This window comes from Urocampus carinirostris, chromosome 5, assembly GCF_059441175.1.
Source record: "Urocampus carinirostris isolate Australia breed hairy pipefish chromosome 5, RoL_Ucar_1.0, whole genome shotgun sequence".
NCBI classification, from domain to species: domain Eukaryota; kingdom Metazoa; phylum Chordata; class Actinopteri; order Syngnathiformes; family Syngnathidae; genus Urocampus; species Urocampus carinirostris.
Genome location: NC_142353.1, coordinates 7534389 through 7553041, shown reverse-complemented (window position 1 = coordinate 7553041; position 18653 = coordinate 7534389). Strand labels below are relative to the sequence as shown.

At 39.5% G+C, this 18653-nt stretch overlaps 1 protein-coding gene and 1 pseudogene across 1 annotated transcript; one reads left to right on the top strand and one right to left on the bottom strand.

Annotated features, from left to right (window-relative positions):
* Window positions 1-908: 908 nt before the first annotated feature.
* Window positions 909-18547, top strand: ggt1a (gamma-glutamyltransferase 1a). The gene is made up of 13 exons (XM_088335513.1): window positions 909-1049; window positions 2685-2866; window positions 2937-3067; window positions 3146-3235; window positions 4337-4529; window positions 4598-4758; window positions 4837-4986; window positions 6087-6223; window positions 9595-9782; window positions 15006-15133; window positions 15692-15804; window positions 15873-15986; window positions 17291-18547. The coding sequence occupies exons 1-13, from the start codon at window positions 924-926 to the stop codon at window positions 17435-17437; spliced, it is 1860 nt and encodes a 619-aa protein (XP_088191639.1). The 5' UTR covers window positions 909-923; the 3' UTR covers window positions 17438-18547.
* LOC148365097 (U2 spliceosomal RNA) lies at window positions 6424-6554 on the bottom strand (annotated as a pseudogene).
* Window positions 18548-18653: the final 106 nt, after the last annotated feature.

Below are 18653 nucleotides of genomic sequence, written 5' to 3'. Positions count from 1 at the left end.
ATTGCACTGTTAATTACTATTATAATATATATAACACTATTTTATATATATCTCAGTAGCCTAGATGGTAAGGCGCCCGCTTTGAGACTGGGAGGTCGGTGGTTCGCGCCCCGGCCGAGTCATTCCTAAGACTCAAAAAGTGGTCGGCGGCGTCCTCTGTTGGCTGCGGCTGCATCGGCTCGCTACAACGGGTCAGGTGCAATCGACATTTCGTTCTGTGTACATTGTTACACAGAATGACAATACAAGGAAATTATTATTATTATTATTATATATATATATATATATATATATATATATATATATATATATGTAAGGCTTTTATTCTCTGGTGCAGTTTGCATATTGCTTTGTTGTTCTGATAATCAAATGATGAATAAAATGCAGAATAATGTATTTATAAATCTGATTGTGCCTTGCCAGACACAAACTTCAATACACGTGACTGGTTATTGCTTAATAAAACTGTCCAAAGACCCTGAGGAGTGTTGCATTCATATTTTCAAACACTGAAATATATGAAATTTAGCGACAGAGAATACATATATAATAGTTCAAACTCCTACTCAAGATTTTATGTCGGGCTGCAAGCAAGGAGAGAATCTAAAAACTCTACCACAGAGCAAGCCCAAGTTAAGATTTGACACTCGAAACCTCCTAATTGCAAGGCAAACCAATAGGGCACCGTGCTGCTCCAAAAGATTATTAGTAATTCTTTTTGTCATCTGATCCACAGAAGTTGGTCGCATATCTAATGCTGTGAGTAATCATTATCATCTCTGTGGGAGACTTTGGACCTGGGAGATTTGGAACAGGACATTAGTGATTAGATTAACTGGCAGATGCAATCAAAGCAGCGGGAGCAGCAGCAGCCGCATTATTAGTCCGGCCCAGCAGCAGCCTGAGGAGCATGCTGGGAATATATGAGCGAGCACGCCAGGGAGCGAGCCTTTCAGAAGCTTGAATCACAAATAGTATGCAATCTAACATATCAATTGGCCAGAGTGGAGAGCAGAATAAGAAAGACAGACTGTGGCGTTGTGGCTCAGGTAATAATGCAAGGAACGTGTTTGTCTTCGCTTTGACTACCAAACAACATCAATATCAGTTTAGTGTTTTCAACGATGCTTTTAATACAACTGTGGAGCACAACATTACACTTATCTGCTGAGATTGGACACAAGCACGATATCAACAGCTGTGCTTACGAAGGAAACATAGAGTATACGCACACTATGTATTTTCATGGCTGATATAATAAGATTTTTTTCCAGGTATTAAGGTAAAAAGTAAGGTTGTTTTACCAGCCTGATAGCAATACTAAAATATACACAAAATAGTTCGATACGAATTCCATACTCACCTGATTATGGTCTTGGTCAATGTTCCCTCTAATTTTCCACAGGTCTGAGCGTTTACACAAAGTCGGTGAGCAACGCTTGAAACAACAGTGAGCAACAGCAACTCCAAGTGCGGCAACTAAATCATTATCAAACATGTCCAAAACTTGACATCACGTTACATTTTGCTGAGTTTTCGGCAATGCAAAATTATTTTTTACTTTTGAATGAATTGACTCATGTATTATTGCAAAGGTTGTGTTGCCTACAAACGTCATTTGTTTTTACAACAATTCTTTCACAAGATTTCCATTTTTTTTCTTGGTATCTTTTGTCGCATAATACTAACATTTTTGGGGGCTTATTTAGTCGGTTGCACGATACACGACTGTATTTAATCACATTTTTAAGTGGGAGTACAATGTTGGCAACAAGATTGACTTGATATAATTGAAAATTATTTGAATGCAACACAAACTTTTTCTTCTTTTTCCCGTTTTTTTTCTACTTCTTAAAAAATTCCTTTAAACAAATCTCAATGTGTTTATTTTTTCCTAGCTGTTACTTTTTTTTGTGTTTTTTCGTTCTCCAATTCCTTTTCCCTTTATTACTTTCTTTATTTTTTTCTGGCTTCTTACTGATTTTTTCCTGCTCTTTTTTTCTCTTTTTCTCTCCTTTTGTTTCTTTTTTCCCAGCTCTTCACTACTTTTTCATTTTGGTATTTTTTTTCTTTTTTGCTCCATTTCCCTTCCCTTACTTGAAGTCATTTTTTCCATAATTTTCCATAATATTTGGTCATGTTGGGATTAAAGAAGCAAAAACGACCTGAAGAGCTGTGGGACTCAAAAGAGCCGGTTCTTTTTAGTGAGCCGAGCCGAAGAAGCCGGTTCTCGAAAAACTCTACAGACTTTACTCAACTTTGTTCTACTTCAACATTGACTTCTAAATACCGTATTTAGAACACAGCGTCAGGGGAACCCGTGTATTTTTACCTTCATTCACTGTAACTTTGACTTAATACGCTTTTTAATTAGCAATTTCGAGCCCTCATTTTTGTGAGCTGGCTAGATTTTCTTGTGCGCGGAAAAGCTCTGGGCAGTGCACAATTGCACACACACGCAGCTTAGAGGGAACATTGGTCTTGGTGCATCCCTTTTTCAAAATTTGGTGAGCAACCTTGAATGCAAACTTTGTTGTCCACATACCGGTTTATGGTTATGCATTTAGTTTTTTTTTTGGGCGAACATTTCTAAACCATTGCCGTTTCCAATTTTCACAACATGTTAATCATGATCAGGTAGTTTTTCATCAGCAAATACCATCTGACAATGCGCTGTGTTAAAGTTACATGGCAGAAAAATGGTTCCAAAGCCTCTGATTGCTGGTGTGGCGGTCATCCTTGTGGTTGTCGTCGGCCTGTTGCTGTTGTATGGCCTGGGCAAGAATATGACGACGCCTTCTACAGGACACTTGTTCTCAAAGGCTGCTGTTGCTGCTGATGCTGGAAAATGTTCCGAAGTCGGAAGGTAAAAAAGTGTTGCTTTTTATTCAATATGAAAGTGCATACTCGATTGCGAAGCGTTTTTATGTCCGTAGGGACATTTTGAAGAAAAACGGTTCAGCGGTGGATGCTTCGATTGCCGCCTTGCTCTGTGTGGGCCTTTTTAATGCACACAGCATGGGCATTGGAGGGGGGGTTTACTTTGTCATCTACAATGCTTCTTCAGGTGAGTGTGCCTCTTTGTTTATCATATCAAAAAGTCTATTCAACAATTTGGATCCTTTCTTTGATTTTGCCTTATCAGGGAGGGTAGAAACCATTGACGCAAGGGAGACGGCACCCAAGAATGCAACTGCAGATATGTTTGGCAACAACACACAACTTTCTCGCACAGGTATGGCAACAGGCGACAGTCAAGCTTTTTGGGAGTTGCATTCTCACATTGGTGGCACAGCTCAGTTTACAAACAATAGTATTGCCCCATTTTCAGTCATTTTTGCTCGAGATTTTTTTTATTGTAGTGTATTTTTGTTCTGTTGCATGCCGATAATCAACTCCCAAGTAGTCATCAATACCAGGAACATATACCAATAGCACTGGTACATAATCCACCTACATCTATCTATCTATCTATCTATCTATCCATCCATCCATCCATCCATCCCTGTCTCTGTCTCTGTCTCTGTCTCTCTGTCTGTCTGTCTCTATCTCTATCTCTATCGCTAACTCTATTTATTCAGATAAAATACGAAAAAATTCAACGGAAATGAACAAAATTATGTCATTGTTTATTCTTTAGGTTTAGAAAAACTATTATAACAACTAATGCCGATTGTTTGAAGTTTTTTTTAAATCTTAGATTTTTAAAATCAAATAATGAAACACCTTGCAAAATGATTTGCTAATTTATTTTACTTAATTTTGTTAGTTTATTTCTAAGAACAATTAAAAATACAGGGTTGCAGTTGATGTAAAGCATATAAAGCTGAGCAAAGGCTAACTTTCAACTTCCGTCCCTGGTTCATCTTTTTACTGTTAAAAACATATTAAAAAAAAAAAAACACAATTTCATCGATTTAACATTTTACATCTGCAACAGAAAATAATTTTGCTTGTTGAAATAGTTTTCCTAATTTACTAGGTATTCATAACTTTGTTTTTAGCTAATAGAATAAGAATACAATCCTCAAAAAGAGCAGATTTATCATTCTCTTTTTTATTTCCAGTATTGGCTGCTTTACAATGGCAATATTTTAGCATCCTGTTGAAGAATGGAAGAATTCCTCCTGGCACCTGACTGTGGAAAATGAGTGTTTTGAGTGTTTTATTTACCTTTCAAATGTTGAGCAAATGTCATCATTCTTGCTCCAACACTCAGCAGACTGTCGTATATCATACAAAGCCCTTTAAATACAGTTTCAATATGTATGGTATAGTTAATATTTAATGAAATGGTGCAATATGTTCAAACATGAATAATGTTTATATACGACAGGTGGACTGTCCATAGCCATACCCGGGGAAATTCGGGGCTACGAGATGGCACACAAGAGACATGGCAGGCTGCCTTGGAAAGCTCTGTTTGAGCCAAGCATCATCTTGGCCAGAGAAGGCTTTCCAATTGGGAAAGCCTTGGCTCAAGCAATCCTAAAAAACAAGGATTTAATTCAAGGAAACGCCAACCTTTGGTGAGAAAAATCAACTAAAAATGCTGTTTTTCAGACTTTTCTCAACATTTTCTTATCTCGTTTTACAGTGAAGTGTTTTGTGATTCCCAAAAAAACATCCTCAAAGAAAATGACGTTGTGCGATTCTCGAGGCTGGCAGAAACATACCAGAGAATAGCAGACGAGGGTCCGGGTGTTTTCTACAATGGCTCAATAGCACAGAGACTCGTGGATGACATCCAGGCAGCAGGTCTTATTTCATTTTCTGTTAAGGAAGAGAAAAAAACAATAAAGGAAGATTTTCATAACCATGGAAATTCTGTTCTAGGCGGTATTATCACCTTGGACGATTTATTGGAGTACCAGCCATTACTGAATGAACACCCCCTTAAAATGAAGTTTGGGGAATACACCATGTATGTGCCAGATGCCCCCTCCAGTGGTCCAGTGTTGGCTCTCATTCTTAACATAGTTAACGGTGAGCACAAAGGAAGGAAGTCAATTTCCTTATCATTGCCCAGTTTTACTGTGTTTTGTATGTTTTGGGCACCAAAAAGGAGCTCAAGTTGGTGGTTTGAATAATAATCGGATTCCTTTATGACATGTGTCAAACTCATGGCTGGTGGGACAAATGTGGCACGTCACATTTTATGTGCCCCGCAAGACCATGCTGAAAAGGCACAAAAGAAAAATGAGCTGCATTGCCTCAATCAATGACTTGCAGTTTGAGATATGCCCACTGGATGCCGCCAAAGCCAAGTGCTACTCGCAAAGACCCCACTGTAGCTATATCTGCTAACTACCATTAATCAACCAGAGAACATTGACGGAACCTACCCCGATGTTATTCTACTTAAACCAAAAGTCTTGGGAAAATAAAAGAAATAGCACCTGGGTGTCTTTACACATGTTCAAATAAGGTTTAGCTCCTTTAGCTCCTTATAATAGATATGAAGTACAACCGCTAAGTTCCCATATTCATTTAATATGAAAATAAAAACAACAACACAACTTTTAAATAATCAAGTCAGTCATTTAACTTAGTGTTTGTATGCCATTTTCCCCACTTTCAGTCTGCATGAGTTTCCCCAGATAAAATTAACTGTAGTGAAAATGAATTTAATTTTGCTCTTTAAACAAATACACAGCTGATACAAACTGCAATAAATAAATCTTAGTAGAGGAAAAAGATTAGGATGAAAAAACCCTTCAACAGTTGTTCTATAATCAAATCTAACATTACTGAAAAATAATTTAATTGTGAGTCACTGAAAAGACCCCCAGCCCTCCAGCTAAGGCACCATTTTTATGTTATAAATTTACTAGTCCAGTCCCCGTGAGTATGTTCTTTCTTTCATGTGGCTTCTGAGCTCAAATGAGTTTGACATCCCTGCACAATGAAAACCTTTGATTTAAAGAGTGAGTATAAAATGTTTATTAAGGTAGTGTTATTTGACACAAGCAGACCAATTTGAGCCATATACATTTATCAATTGTCTTTGTATCAAACTCACTAAATCTTTCGGCCCAAAAAGGGTATCTTTATTCATTCCTTCTATCCTCTCCGCCTCTTTTCAGGGTACAACTTAACAGACACTAGTGTTTCCACCCTTGAGATGAAGACGTTGACGTATCATCGCATCATAGAAGCTTTCCGTTTTGCTTACGCCAAGAGGAGCAGGCTCGGCGACCCGCTTTTTCTCAATATCACAGATGCAAGTATTCGGTTTTGATTCTCACAAACTGACATTTCAAAAATGGATGGGGGGGTTTTAAGGGTTATTGTTCTATCTTCGTTATTCATTATCCATTATCGGTCAGTTCATAATACGCTACTAAGCCTAGGAGCCGGGACACTTACTCTCAGCCAAAAGGCCAAGCTAAGGTCCTAGCCCTAAAGCCTTGCTGCGATCATTGCGAATGCACCGTTCCCGGAGGTACTGCAATACCGGGCCGATGTGTGGAGTGGACAGAGCAAGCTCTTATTCCATCTCCGGATTGCAAAAATCAAAGATCACGGCCAGAAAATTCTGGCCGTGAAGCAAATCGTCTTTAAGAGACAATGGCATCATCGGCTAACGGCTTTCAAAATGAAGGACGGGCTTTTCTTTCTCTGCGTGTTTATTTAACCTCCAGGTTGTGCGATATGATGGGTAAAACATGAGCTTGAATTGAGCAGTTCTGTTGAGTTTTTTTTTTTTTTAACAAAAAAATAAACAGGATAGGCTTGTGAGTGCAGAGCAATGCTATATTGATAATTTCAAAAGTGCGTTTTAAAAATGGCTTACAATCATTACATAGTGGAAAATTCCCAAGGTAGCAGTATCACACCAATCCTTCCTCCAAAATGAATCCTGCAGGTGGTTTGATAAGACTCAAGGCCAAATCAGAACACCACTTAGAACAATGTAGAAATTGTATAACGAGTCGGTAAATGGATATATTGTGGCGACAAGTGAATAAAACTTGAAGTAAATAAGTAAATAACTACATTAGAATATGGGTAATCATAAGGTGAATTTATTAACAATCAATGGTTAACTTGATTACAATATTGATGTGATAGTTTAAAAGAATGAAAAATATATAATTGGAAAATTCATTCAGTTATGACTATGTATGCAGTGACAAACTGCAGCATTATTACACAAACGAAGTTGCCGCTTAAAATCATCAGGATTGCGCTATAAATGTTAGCAAAGATGACCAAAATTGAAGTATTTATTTCCGGAGAAAGTAATTTTTAAACACACAAAATATCTATTCCAATGTTGCATGGAGACAGACATCAACTTTTTCATCACTAGATACGATTACGAATTGCCTTCTAGATTGCATTTTAATTTGGTTTTGAGCCACATTTTTGTTGTTGGTTTATATGTGCATCCAACTTTGAAATCTAACAAAAGCTAAAAAGCTATAAAGTAATTATATAAAGACAACTTTTTGTGTGAGTGAAATGGGGCACAAACGATCAAAAGTATGCTAGTCAGCTATTATTGGAGCGCATAGTATGCTAATCTATTTTGCATATGATGTCGCATTATATTTCACATAAATTAAATGGTTTATAATTAGCCGACAATGGCATACCTCTGCTAAATTTACAGCCTTTTAAATGCAAATGATTCGAAGCCCAAGATAAGCATAAATGTTATTTGTGCAATTGAGCATTTCTTCAAAAAGCTTCTTTGACTTTTTCCTCTTGGCTAAGTCTGCCCTGTATACATTTAAACTTTTAAGTCACCTAAGACAAACACAAGTAGCTTTCTCAGAAACGGCAAAAGTATTGAGGTTTATTTTGTTGTAGCTTAACCATACAAAAAGCGAGCACATTTTCTGAAATTGCCAACTGCAGTTGTCTTATTGAAATGTGTTACTGCTTATATAGTCATCACTGTGTGAATTGACCATGCATATTATTTTTATTCTTTAAACCTCACACCAATATTCTAATCGGGTTCATCAGTTAGTGGTAATTATAGCACTTATGTTTATCCATGTATTCAAATGTAGTTATTTACTGACCGCATTTACTTTGTCTTAATGTATCTATTCATTTTGTTGTAAAACAGTCTCTTCATTGTTCTAAGCGGCGTTCTAATTTAATGTTTGAAAGGAGGCCTTGACTAATATAAAACCACCTGTAGCATTCAGTCTGGGCAAAGGACTGGAGTGAAGCGGGGATTTTGGGAATTTTCCCCTTATGCTTTGTTTTTATCAAAGCCTATCTTGTTACTCCACTTTACCACATCAATAATTATCAGCCCTTTTTGAAAGATAGATAGATAGATAGATAGATAGATAGATAGATACTTTGTTCATCCCCGAAGGGAAATTCACATTTCCAGCAGCATCCCTGAGCTGAGAACAATCGAGAACAATCGAAAATAACACGGGAGCTGCTGGAGTGGCTGCCATTCGTGACGGCGCCGGAAGAAAAGATTCAATTTGAATCATGTACAAACAAACAATTGAATCATGTACAAACAAACAAAATGGGCACTTTTGAAACCGTCACAGCCTAGTTATGTACTCATAAGCCCAAGATGTTCTATTTTGTCTGTTTAATTGTAATAGAAACTTCAATGGAACTGCCTTTAGATTACCTAACCACATGGGAGACACTATTTGTTATCAAAACTTATAGTCGACAGCTGGGGTGTCCAAACTTTTTAGAAAGCAGGCCAGATTTGGTAAGCTTATAATGTGTGAGGACTATTCGAATTGACATGCTTTGAACTGTCTTTGATAAATACACCCTCTAGGAAAGGTTTGCAGTGCCAATTAGTCAGTGTCGCAACCTCGTAGATCGCCTTTGTAGCATTTTCATTTGACTCGCACAGTCTCCTCAAAAAGCGCTTCACCTTCTCACAGTGTTTCGTCTGGCAGGGCCTCTTGATATTATATTATTTGAAAACAGCTACAGTCTATTTGCCAACTAGGCAGAGGAAGTTGTTTCGAATTTCAGTGAAAAAATACTCCAATTTTCCATTTGTCCTGGAAGCGCGGCCCTCACAGTCAACTTTCCTTTTTTTAATTTACAGTCGCCATGTCAGAAATGGGGTGGGCTAAAATTCTCACAGAAAGCCAAGGGCAAGGTGCCCAAAGGGCTACTGCCATCATATGGTAAATTGTTAAATGTTCTGCATTTATATAGCGCTTTTCAAGTCAATGAAGACCTCCCAAAGCGCTTTACAATGTGCTTCACACTTACCCATTCACACACACACTCACACACCAATAGCGGCCATGCAGCCATGCAAGGCGCCGGCCTGCTGGTACAAATTTATTTTACTATCGAGCCACATGTTATTAATTTTGTGACAGAGGCAGCTGCCAGTGATTTTTTTAGCACAAGCCGTATCTGGCCCCTGGCCGGACTTCGGACATGTTGGTCTAGTTAGCATGCGGTGAAACATGAATCATGCTTGCCTCATGTATGGGTCTTCATTGAGCTGCCCAAAATATTTTATTTTTGAAGTTCAACAAATTTAATGGTGGACTTTAACTTGGTAAAAATATTATTTTAGAAATCCATTACATGAGCTGGCGGACATTAACTGCAAATCATTTCTCTTTTCAGCTTATCCAAAACATGACGTCAGCGTTCTTTGCTGAAGGCATAAGGAAGAAAATTACAGACGACACCACTCACGCAGATATTTACTACGAGCCGGATTATTTTGTTCCAGACAGCCACGGGACAGCACATCTTTCGGTGATAGCCGAAGATGGGAGTGCTGTGGCAGCCACCAGTACCATTAATCTTTAGTAAGATATCAATAATAGTCAGTAATCCAGGCAAGTAAAAAACACTGCCAGAGTTTTCATTTAGTCACGGTTTGTTATTAAACCAGTGATTCTCAAATAGTAGGGCGGGATCCCTCAATTGGGGGGTGGGAGTCGCGAGGCTCCATCATTTTGGGGCAAGAGTGTTTGACCTCAGGGAACTTTATTATTTTTTTTTTTACTTTCCAAAGAATCAAGTGTAATTGCACCTCCACTACACCAGGGAACAGTGGCTCTTTGGCAGTTTTTTGTTTACATTTAACATACTTGCCTTGTATAAAATATAAGCATTTATTAAGAAGTGTGGCAGCAGGAGTTGGTTTTTAAGGAGAAAGTGAAGAAAAGATGGGTAAAGGGTGCAAGGCAATGGGTGTCCTGAACAGTTTGGTCAAATGTAGAGATCTACAACGGGATGCAAAGCGAGAATCGTATGAAAGTATGGTGGTACAAACAGTGATGTATGGCTCAGAGGCGTGAAGTTTTAGAGTATATAAGCATAATAGGTTAAATGTTTTTGAAATTAAATGTTTGCGTTGTATGTGTGGCGTGACGCTACTGGATGGGTTAAGGAATGAGGAAGTAAGGAGAAGAACTGGAGTGGTAAGAAATCTTGATGAGATGATTGATGATATTTATGTTCTGAGATGATTTGGACATATGGAAAGGAAGAATGAAGGCTATTTGACTAAGAGAGTATGTAGTGCATGTAATTTCTTTCACTTTATTTCACTCTTTTTCCTCTCCTTTTTTCTCCCTTTCTATTGTGCCCTCTCGCTCTCGGTTGTGCTCTCTCTATTTCAATCTTTCTCGTTTTTATGTTTCTCTGACTTTATCTCATTCTCTCTCTTCCCCTTCATACTCTGCCTTTTTCTTTCGCTTTCTTTTCATCTCTCTCTCTTTCCCTTTCTTTTTTCTTTCTCTTAAACTTACTAGTCCGGCACCTGTGAGTTTGTATTTTCTTGCATGTGGCCCCCAGCTAGGATGACTTTGACACCCCTGGTATAGAAGATCGACTGGCCAAGCATGACTCTAAATCTTAACCCAATAGAACATCTTCGGGCATCCTCAAGCAGAAGGTGGACAAGCAAAAAACGTCAAATATCCTCAAGCTCAGTCATGCTGTCATAGAGGAGCGTAATATTCCAGTGGCAATTTGTGAGGCTCTGGTGAAATTTATGGCATGGAAGGTTAAGGTGGTTCTGCAAAATCATATTGGCTACACAAAATATTGAACTTCAGGAACTTTTACTTTAGGGTGTACTTTTGTTTCCAGGGGTTTAGCTAGTAATGGCTTTATTTTGAGTTTTTTTGTGGGGAAAAATACACTTACACTGCTATATAAGCAATGTTTCTTCAAGTCAAGTCAAGTCATTTTATTTGTATAGCCCTTAATCACAAAGAGTCTCAAAGGGCTTCACAGGTTATTACACAGACTATTTTTTACAGACTATTATTACACCATCCCCTGATCTGGAACCAACATGAGGGCAAGGAAAAACTCAAAAAACTCAACATGAGGAAAATGAAGAAACCTTGAGAAGAGACCGCACATGTGGTATCCCCCTTCCAGGATTACCAGACAGCAAAGGATGTTGCAATCACAAATAATACAGAGATATTGTCCACGAAAAGTATAGGTTATTCATATGCTATAGCGTAGAAGTGAGTCTACAGCTAAAATTTAAACATTTCCATTGAGGTTGCAGATGGGATCTCAGGAGGAAGAGCATTCCACAGCACCGGTGCCCGGATGGAGAACCCTCTCGAACCGGCGGAACACTTCTTGGCTCTTGGGATCACCAGATGACCGGCGCTCTCAGAACGAAGGCTTCGGACCGGAACATAGGGGGAAATCAGATCTGAAAGATATGAGGGAGCAAGTCTATGAATGATTTTGTATAATACTAAGAGAACCTTGAAATCACATCTTAGGCTAACAGGGAGCCAATGCAGGTTAGCCAAAATCGGCGTGATGTGATCGGACTTTTTTGTCCTAGTTAAAAGCCTCGCTGCGGAATTTTGTACCAGCTGAAGACTCTTGATTCTGGACTTCGGGAGACCGGAGAGTAGTGCATTACAGTAATCGAGACGGGAGGTAACAAACGCGTGAATTATAATCTCCGCATCCGACTGAGACAGTATAGGACGAATTTTAGCAATGTTACGAAGATGGAAGAAATCCGTTTTAGTAATTTTCTTCGCATAGGTTTGAAAGGACAGATCGGGGTCAAATATGACACCTAAATTTTTAACGGAGTCACTCTGTGTGATGTGACATTTGTCAATGTTCACAGCAGTTTTTGAAAATAAGTCGCGGCATTTAGATGGACCAATAACTAACATTTCAGTCTTTTCAGAGTTAAGACGCAAGAAATTGAGTGACATCCACTCTTTTACCTCAGTGAGGCAGGCCTCCAAATTTCCACAATTTAGTGTGGCAGATTCCTCCAACGGAAGATATAGTTGAGTGTCATCTACGTAGCAGTGGAAACTGATATTATACTTGCGAATAACATCACCTAATGGAAGAATGTAAATGCTGACAAGAAGGGGGCCAAGCACTGAACCCTGCGGAACACCACAGATGTCATTTTGCCATATTTACCACAGTGCGACCTATCTGAGAGGTAGGATCTGAACCGTGAGAGGACGGTTCCTGAGAGATCAATCCATTTTTCCAACCGTTCTAGTAAGATATTATGGTCCACTGTGTCAAAAGCAGCAGTAAGGTCCAGCAGCAGCAAAAGTGATGAAGCGCCAGAGTCCATTGCCAGTAGGAGATCATTGGTTACCTTAATCAGAGCTGTCTCAGTAGAGTGGTTAGCCCTGAATCCCGATTGCATTGATTCAAAAAGATTGTTCTCGGATATGAAATCATTCAGCTGCTGTGCCACTATTTTTTCAAGTGCTTTAGAAAGAAACGGTAAGGTCTGTAATTACATAAGCATTCTGGATCAAGGTTGGGTCGTTTCAGTGTAGGTTCAATAACAGCGGACTGAAAAGCCGCTGGAACTACACCTGAGGAGAGTGATATGTTTATAATATTTAGAACTGAAGGTCCAAAGACCCCAAAAAGACCTTTAATAAGCGAACCTGGAAGCGGGTGGAACAGGCAAGTCGTCGATTTGGCCGTATTCACCACCTGTTTAAGATCGAGTGACAGTTCACTAAATCGGGACAAATTCCCTGGACAGCTACCATGTCGTGCAGCTATAGATTTCAGCCTTTTAGTATGTGTTGTATTGATACTGTCTTTAGCAATTTCTGGCTGTATGCATTGAATCTTCTTATTAAAGAAGACCATTAAGTCATGGGCTGAATGGGTGGAACTATCTGGGATAATCTGTTGCCTTGTAATAGAATAGAATAGAATATACCTTTATTGTCATTGTTACAAAATGGGTTAACATATTGTGACAACGAAATTGGGCATGACACTCCAGTTTTACACATTCACAGTGAGGTATGAGCCAAGAAGATAAAGGAACAGAGAAGATAAGGTTATAAAACAAGGGGGATAAGGCTATAGTTATAATTTACATGGTATTTACACAAGAAATGTCGGCATGTGGGATGTTACATACAGTGTTGTCGTGATACCGTTGGTATCGTATGGGTTGTGCAATATTGCATTTGGTGCAAAGTCATCATAGTGCAAAAAATAGTCAGCATATGCATTGGTGCAAACATAGACAACATAGTGCAGAAAAAAGGAAATGGTCAGACATTGTGCAAGGTGAGCAGTAAACGTAGTGCAGTCGACATGTGCAAGAACATAGACATTAGTACCATTATATTCGTATGAGGTAGTGTTGGCACAAGTTTTCAGGTTTTTTGTGCTGTGTCTGTTTTGAGCAGTGAACAACATAGTGCAGACAGCATGTACGTGAGTACCATTTTACATTCGTGTGAGGTAGTTTTTTGCAACAGTTTTCAGTTTTTTTGTGCGGTGTCTGTTTAGGGTGGTAATGGCTGTGGGGAAGAAGCTGTCTCTGAGTCTGTTTGTTTTTGCTTTGTGTGACCTGTAGCGCTTGCCGGAAGGCAGCAGGTCGAAGAGGTGGTGGCCGGGGTGAGAAAAGTCCATGATGATGTTTTCTGCTCTGCTGAGGTAGCGAGAGCAGGCAATGTCCTCCAGACTGGGCAGAGAGCAGCCGACGATTCTCTGGGCTGTTTTGATGATCCTCTGGAGCTTTTTCCTGTCTGCTGCTGTGCACCCAGCATACCACACCGTGATGCAGTATGTTAGGATGCTCTCCACTGTGGCTTTGTAGAAGGACACCTGCAGCTGCTGTTTTAGGTTATTTTTCCTGAGCAATCTCAGGAAGTGCAGTCGCTGCTGGGCCTTCCCTACCACCGCTCTGGTGTTTGCAGACCAGGAGAGGTCGTCGGATATGTGCACACCCAGAAATTTGAAAGAGTGGACTCTCTCTACACAGTCTCCTTTTATGGTGAGTGGTGCTGGATTCCTGCCATTCCTTCTGAAATCCAGGAATGCTACAGTGTCGAAAAGGACTTTGGCATTGTTCTTTTGTGACGCAATCACCTCAAAAGGTACGCTGATTTTGCCGAGGAAAGGGCCGCTTCATACTTTAACAAGCTGTCACACCAGGTTTGATGGAAAACCTCAGTGTTGTTAGATTGAACTTCAGATGAAATCTCTGCAGAAATGTAAGGGGTGTACAGTACTCACTTTTGTGACATACTGTAAATGTGAATGGCAAAGAACAATTGTTATCGATGCATATGATGCGAAGAGGTTAAATTAATGTACGCTGCCAGGCCTCTCTGCTGAAGAAGGGTTGCATGGCACAGCAACTCACTCCTCGTTATGCTGTGGGCCTAGTGTTCGATGTCAGGTTGGTAATAGCGAAGTGGAATGAATGTTTGTTGAATGTGAGTGTGTTCTTGGAATACAGATATAGATAGATAAAAATGTAGATGTGAAGAGAGACAGACCCTCAAGTGACCCCATGAAAAACTAGTTAACCTGGATGAGGAGACAGACTTCTTTGGGCGTATTTCTAATGAAGAGCACATTCACATGTTGGTTAATCAGAGGTACCTGGAGTTGAATTCAAACTGTGGCAGGGTTTTTAACGGCCTGGATCTGGATATGCTCATATCTAGAATCTTTTTCGGCTTGATTTCAACTCAGAGTTAAAGTTTTAAAGCTGTTGCTGACGTGTTTTATTTTGGTACATCTAGTTTTGGGTCCAAAGTCATGTCTCGCTCAACTGGAATCATTTTCAACGACCAAATGGATGACTTCAGCTCTCCATGCATAACCAACGGCTTTGGAGTACTTCCTTCTCCCAACAATTTTATCCAACCCGGTGAGATTTGCTCCCACTTACAATCATTATCACGCAGAGTGTTTATGTGTCTTAGTAAACAGTGTTGGATATGTTACTGTAAAACATTATTTGTTATCGTCACTTACGACTTTTTCCCAAAAGTAACTGAGTTAGTAACTAAATTACTCTATGGCAAAAGTAACTAGTTACCAGCGAAAGTAACTATCTCCGTTACTTTTAAAAAAAAGTTGTGCAATGTCAAAACATTTGACATGTTCTGAGCAGTTTCTTTGGCACATTGGTAAATTCGTAATCGCTATCTGACTATATGGTAGTCACAATTTTGAATGGTGACATGATCCGAAAAGACGTGAAATAAACAACTCATTGTAACGGCGGGAAAAATAATTAGTTGGATTACACCAAAACTGAAAAAATAACGCTATCATTTATAAGCTTTATACTTATATAAAGCTTCCCTTGATGGGGCTCAGTGACCTTTACTTTTGTGTTCTTGTGATTTTTCTTCCATCTTCCGCAAGCTGAGAAAAATATTTCCAGAATAATCCATCTCTGGTTTGTTTGCATCTGTTCCAGGAAAGAGACCCTTGTCTTCCATGTGTCCGACAATCGTTTTTGATCAAAACCAAAGAGTCAAAATGGTCGTGGGGGCATCCGGGGGCACAAAAATTACCACGGCAACTGCCCTGGTAGGACTACTCTCAAAACGCCACTTTTTCCTTGTTTCTGTCAATTGTGCATCGCCTTTTGTGAACAGGTCATCCTGAACTCTTTGTTCTTTAAGTACAACTTGAAGAAGGCGGTGAGCGAGCCACGGCTGCATAATCAGCTCAATCCAAATATAACGGTGGTGGAACAAAACTTTGAAAAGGTAGGGGAGGCAATACTATGTTCAAGAATGAGACAGTTCTTTCCTGACGTGCTTTGAAGTTCGCGTGTGATGAAGCTAAGTGTCACGACCAGAACGGAATCAAGACCCAAATGCTTAACGTTAACCACCAGTTTATAGAATAGAAAGACCTCGGGCAGCGCCCGCGATCCGGTGCTCGCTGGACGCGGGAAGCAAGTCGCTCTCGCAATCGGATCGTGATCCGAATACGGAAGTGGATCTTCCGTAGCGGCAGATGGTGGTGTCAGGGACAGAAAAACAGGTCGATAGCCGGGACAGGAGAGCAAACACGTGGTCGGGATCAAAAAGGGGTCATGAGCTGGGACGGGAGAGCAGACATGGTCGGGATTGAAAACAGGTCGTAGCCGGAGACAAACGGGGAGATCTGGAACGGACAGGGGGAAAAATGGGTGGAAAAACGGGAATGGCGGGAGTCAGGGTAAAAAATGCTTGACTTGTAACAACAGAGGTTCGCTGACGGACTGACAACTCGGAGGGAAATGACTGGGCTTAAAAAGGGACAGGGAACCTATCAGTTAGCCCGCAGCGGCTGGCGCCAAATGAGCGGGCACAGGTGATCCAAATTGGTAAGCATGACATTAAGCTGAATTTACAAATAAATGAACCCACACCTTATTTGATTGGGAGAACAAGAAAGAAATACATAAACTGTAGAATAGAAAATAATGTTATTTTCTTACCATAACTTATAAATTAAGTCAATGCGCTTCTTCTTGTAATTAAAAGCGTCAATAAATAGATTTTTAAAAATTCCATGCGAAAAGAAAGAAAAATGACTGGATGGCTTGACTTGCTGTTAGCTTGCTAATACTTTCACTAATTCTATTGTTTGGGGATGAGGTGTGCGCTAAATACTAATTCTTGGGCTCACCATCGCCCTCAGCCATGAGGCAAGAGAATTGTGTGCCTTACTCTGCATCTGTAGACACAGTAATACATTTCTAAATTTCATTCTAATTGTATTTATAATATTCAAAATATGATGTGAAAATTTAGCAATTTAGAAAAAGAAAATCAAAAAAGTGTGAAGTCAAATAAGTATGAACTTTATAACTGAATTTATTTTTAATTTTACATTTCCATGATGACACCTAATCTGATTGCACGTCACTGATTCTTTCAACAGTGTAAAATTAAGAAATTGGAATAAAAAAGTGACATTTTGGAAAGATTAGAGTAACATGAACAATGATGATAGTCAATTTGAACCCAACCGCTAAGGCACAATTATGGCAATTGCTTGTGTGTTTGTGTATTTGTACTAGAAAATCCTAGAAGGTTTGATTTGGAAGAATCACGCAACAAAACTGCAGAAGAATCCATATTCTGCAGTCCAGGTGGTCATGCGGCAAGGAGAACATTTGTGTGCCGAATCGGACCCCAGGAAAGGAGGATACCCTGCTGGGTACTGAAGGTGGTCGTAGCCACCCCCCAAAAAATATTTCTTTAAAAAACATGCCAGCGAGTGTTTCCATTTTAATACATCTGTGTGTATATCAAGACTATCCAGCACTGTTTTCCTTTAATGAAGTCAGACGTTTTGTCTACAATGAAGCATTCGTTATGAACTGGCGCTGGTGTTAGAATTCAAAGTGAGAGAGCCTTAATGTTTCTACTTGGAAAATATAGTGTAGGTGTAGTGCAACTGAAAACCAGTGCTAAAAAGCACAAGGAAGAATACAAAGTGCAAAGAGTCAAAGTGACTGAAACGCACAATTTGACTTTTCTGCCCCCTTCTTTTTGAGGTTTCTGGGTAGCTGGAGCAATAAGATGGTGGACAATTGCCAGCTCCCTCTTGTTAAAGTTCATGCAATTTCAAATAAATTATATTTTCTCAACCAAAGTGTATTTTTTCTTATCATTTAAATCAATCTTGTTGGAAACATTTTTTAAAATCATTTTTAGCCATCTAACACGGTGGTCCTAAAACCTGACTTGCCAGCAGCTACTCTTCATCAAATAGGCCCTCAGGTTGTGTGCTTGTTATGTTCCATTTTGATTGTTTGATTATAACCATGTTGTTTCTTAAATTACCATATTTACTCGACCAAAAGACGCACATAACAGTCTAAGGATTTTCTTCAAATTGTGCGGCGCCCCATCGTCTAGTGCACCCTGTGTCTCACGTAAAGCGGCAGACGTAGACCAGCTCAGTGGGTTCGTGATTAGGCGCCTGCACTCGAGACTAGGAGGTCACAGGTTTGAGCCTTGGTCGAGTCATAGACTTATAACATTTTTGGGTAAAATCAGATGTTTTTGTGAGGTTGTTTACATTTCCAACTAAATGAGACTTGTATGCCTTCTCCCGTATAAACCCCTCAAGTTTCCTACAATCAGAAGAGGACAAGTGACGTCACACGCAATGCATTGTTTGCGGAAGTACTCATGGATGCTTACACTGTAGCGTATCTAGTAATCTATAAGTTATTTTTATCGTCTTGGTGATTCTGTATCATGAAATTGTGTCATTTTTCCAACCGGACCAGGTATACGGTCGCATAGAAATTTCCAAAGGATTATTACGAAAAGAATGGATTGTGAGGCTTGAGACGTTTTGTTCTAAAGTTTGCTAGTACGCATTGGGCACACAATAACAATTGAGGTAACAGTTTGCAAACAGAACTATAT